The 1488-nt window shown below is 44.0% G+C and overlaps 1 protein-coding gene across 1 annotated transcript in view; it reads right to left on the bottom strand.

The window, feature by feature from the left end:
• Positions 1-814: 814 nt before the first annotated feature.
• Positions 815-1488, bottom strand: part of Lpxn (leupaxin) — a 35902-nt gene continuing 35228 nt past the window's right edge. The window contains exon 12 of the mRNA XM_033756416.1: positions 815-1488. This exon is cut by the window's right edge and continues 6 nt beyond it. Within this exon, the coding sequence (XP_033612307.1) occupies positions 1294-1488 (195 nt within the window). The 3' untranslated portion in view covers positions 815-1293.

Here is a 1488-nt window from a genome sequence, read left to right as displayed (position 1 = left end):
TTATTTTTTTTTTTTTTTTTTTTTTTTTGGTACTAGGGATTGAACTCAGAACCTTGCGCTTGTGAGGCAGGTGGGAGAACCACTGAGCTACATTACCAGCCTTCTCATTGTTGTTAAAACATAAAGATACAATTATTTTAAGACTGTGGTAAGAAAAAGTACATATCTCAATGATATCTTTTTGAACAAGGGTGACACCTTCAGAATCTGACTTTTATAAATAAACTGATGGACTGTAAGACAGTCAGACTCTTTAATAGCCTGTCAAGCTTTCCTCAAATGTATGTATAGTGCTTTCCGAGGAATAAATCATGAAGAGGAGATCTTTCCTTGGGACTTGGCTTTCCTAATCCAAGCTAGAAAATGATGAATTAGTCTTTTGTAACATCTTCCTTTGGAGAAGCCCATGAGCAGGCATTTCTTTGATCTTCATGAGGCAAGTGTGAGGTTGAGGAAAGTACCTGCTTCGTTTTTTACTTCAGGATACACCACTGAATCAGAAAGCTGCTAATGGAGAGCCCAATTTTCTCCTTATGAGCAAACCATAACCACCATGTTAAGAAGTACTGATGTCTTTTATGATGAATCTGTCTTTTAAGCTCTCCAAAATAAAATAAAATGGGTATGAGCCCAAACTAAAGAGAAAAGTTAGTGAATAAAAGTCTCCCTTTTTATATTAATTTCTTTTGATTTAAAAAATTGTATGGAAGGAAACAAGGACTAGGATACAAATTCAATAATGCCTAGTACATAACATGAGAAGCATAAAGTTTATCTAGCAAATAAATATGACAATGAGTCATTAAAACGGCTAGCCATTTTATTTATCCAAAAAAATCTCCTTTCTCGTGAAAAAGAGAAATACACACAAGGGAGACACAGAGAGCTTAAGAGCGGTATCCTGATTACCTGCAGCAAGGAGAACATCACAGCAGTGAAGATGAGTTGGGCAATGAGAGAAGGCTGAGGCAGAACAACTCCAAGCGCCAAAGGCGATCTGAGTGAAGCCATCAAGTAGAAGTAAAATTGAGATAGAAAAAAGGCAGTGGTGGAATGCACTGTACAAGCAAAAAAATGCATCTGCGAAGGACTGGATGGCAGGATCTAGGCCTCAATCCAAGCAGCCAGCTTCGGAAGAGGAGACCGGAAGCATTCTAACATCTCGAAGTTGCTTTGTTGGCTCCCACCCTTGGGCTGTAGGAGCCCTAAGCGGGAGGTCGGCAACCGCCGAGGCACCTTTCCGCTCTTGATTTGGGCGGCACGGGCGCTCTAACGGGCCGTGGGTGCCTGGGATTAGAGCGAAAAGAGCTTGTTGAAGCAGGGCTGGCAGTAGGTCTTGCCGTTCTGCTCCCGGAAGATGCCCTTGCTCAGCGGCGCCAGGCAAAAAGCGCACACGAAGTGCTCGGGGTGGAACCTGCGCCCCATGGCGCTGACGCAGCGCCCGGTGACCGGCTGCCCGCACCCGTGGCACAGGGTTCCCCGGCGGCG

The sequence above is a fragment of the Fukomys damarensis genome, unplaced genomic scaffold (genome assembly GCF_012274545.1).
Source record: "Fukomys damarensis isolate Sample0158 unplaced genomic scaffold, DMR_v1.0_HiC HiC_scaffold_27, whole genome shotgun sequence".
NCBI classification, from domain to species: Eukaryota; Metazoa; Chordata; class Mammalia; order Rodentia; family Bathyergidae; genus Fukomys; species Fukomys damarensis.
Note: the sequence above shows the minus strand (reverse complement) of the source record. Positions and strands in the feature narration are given on the sequence as shown.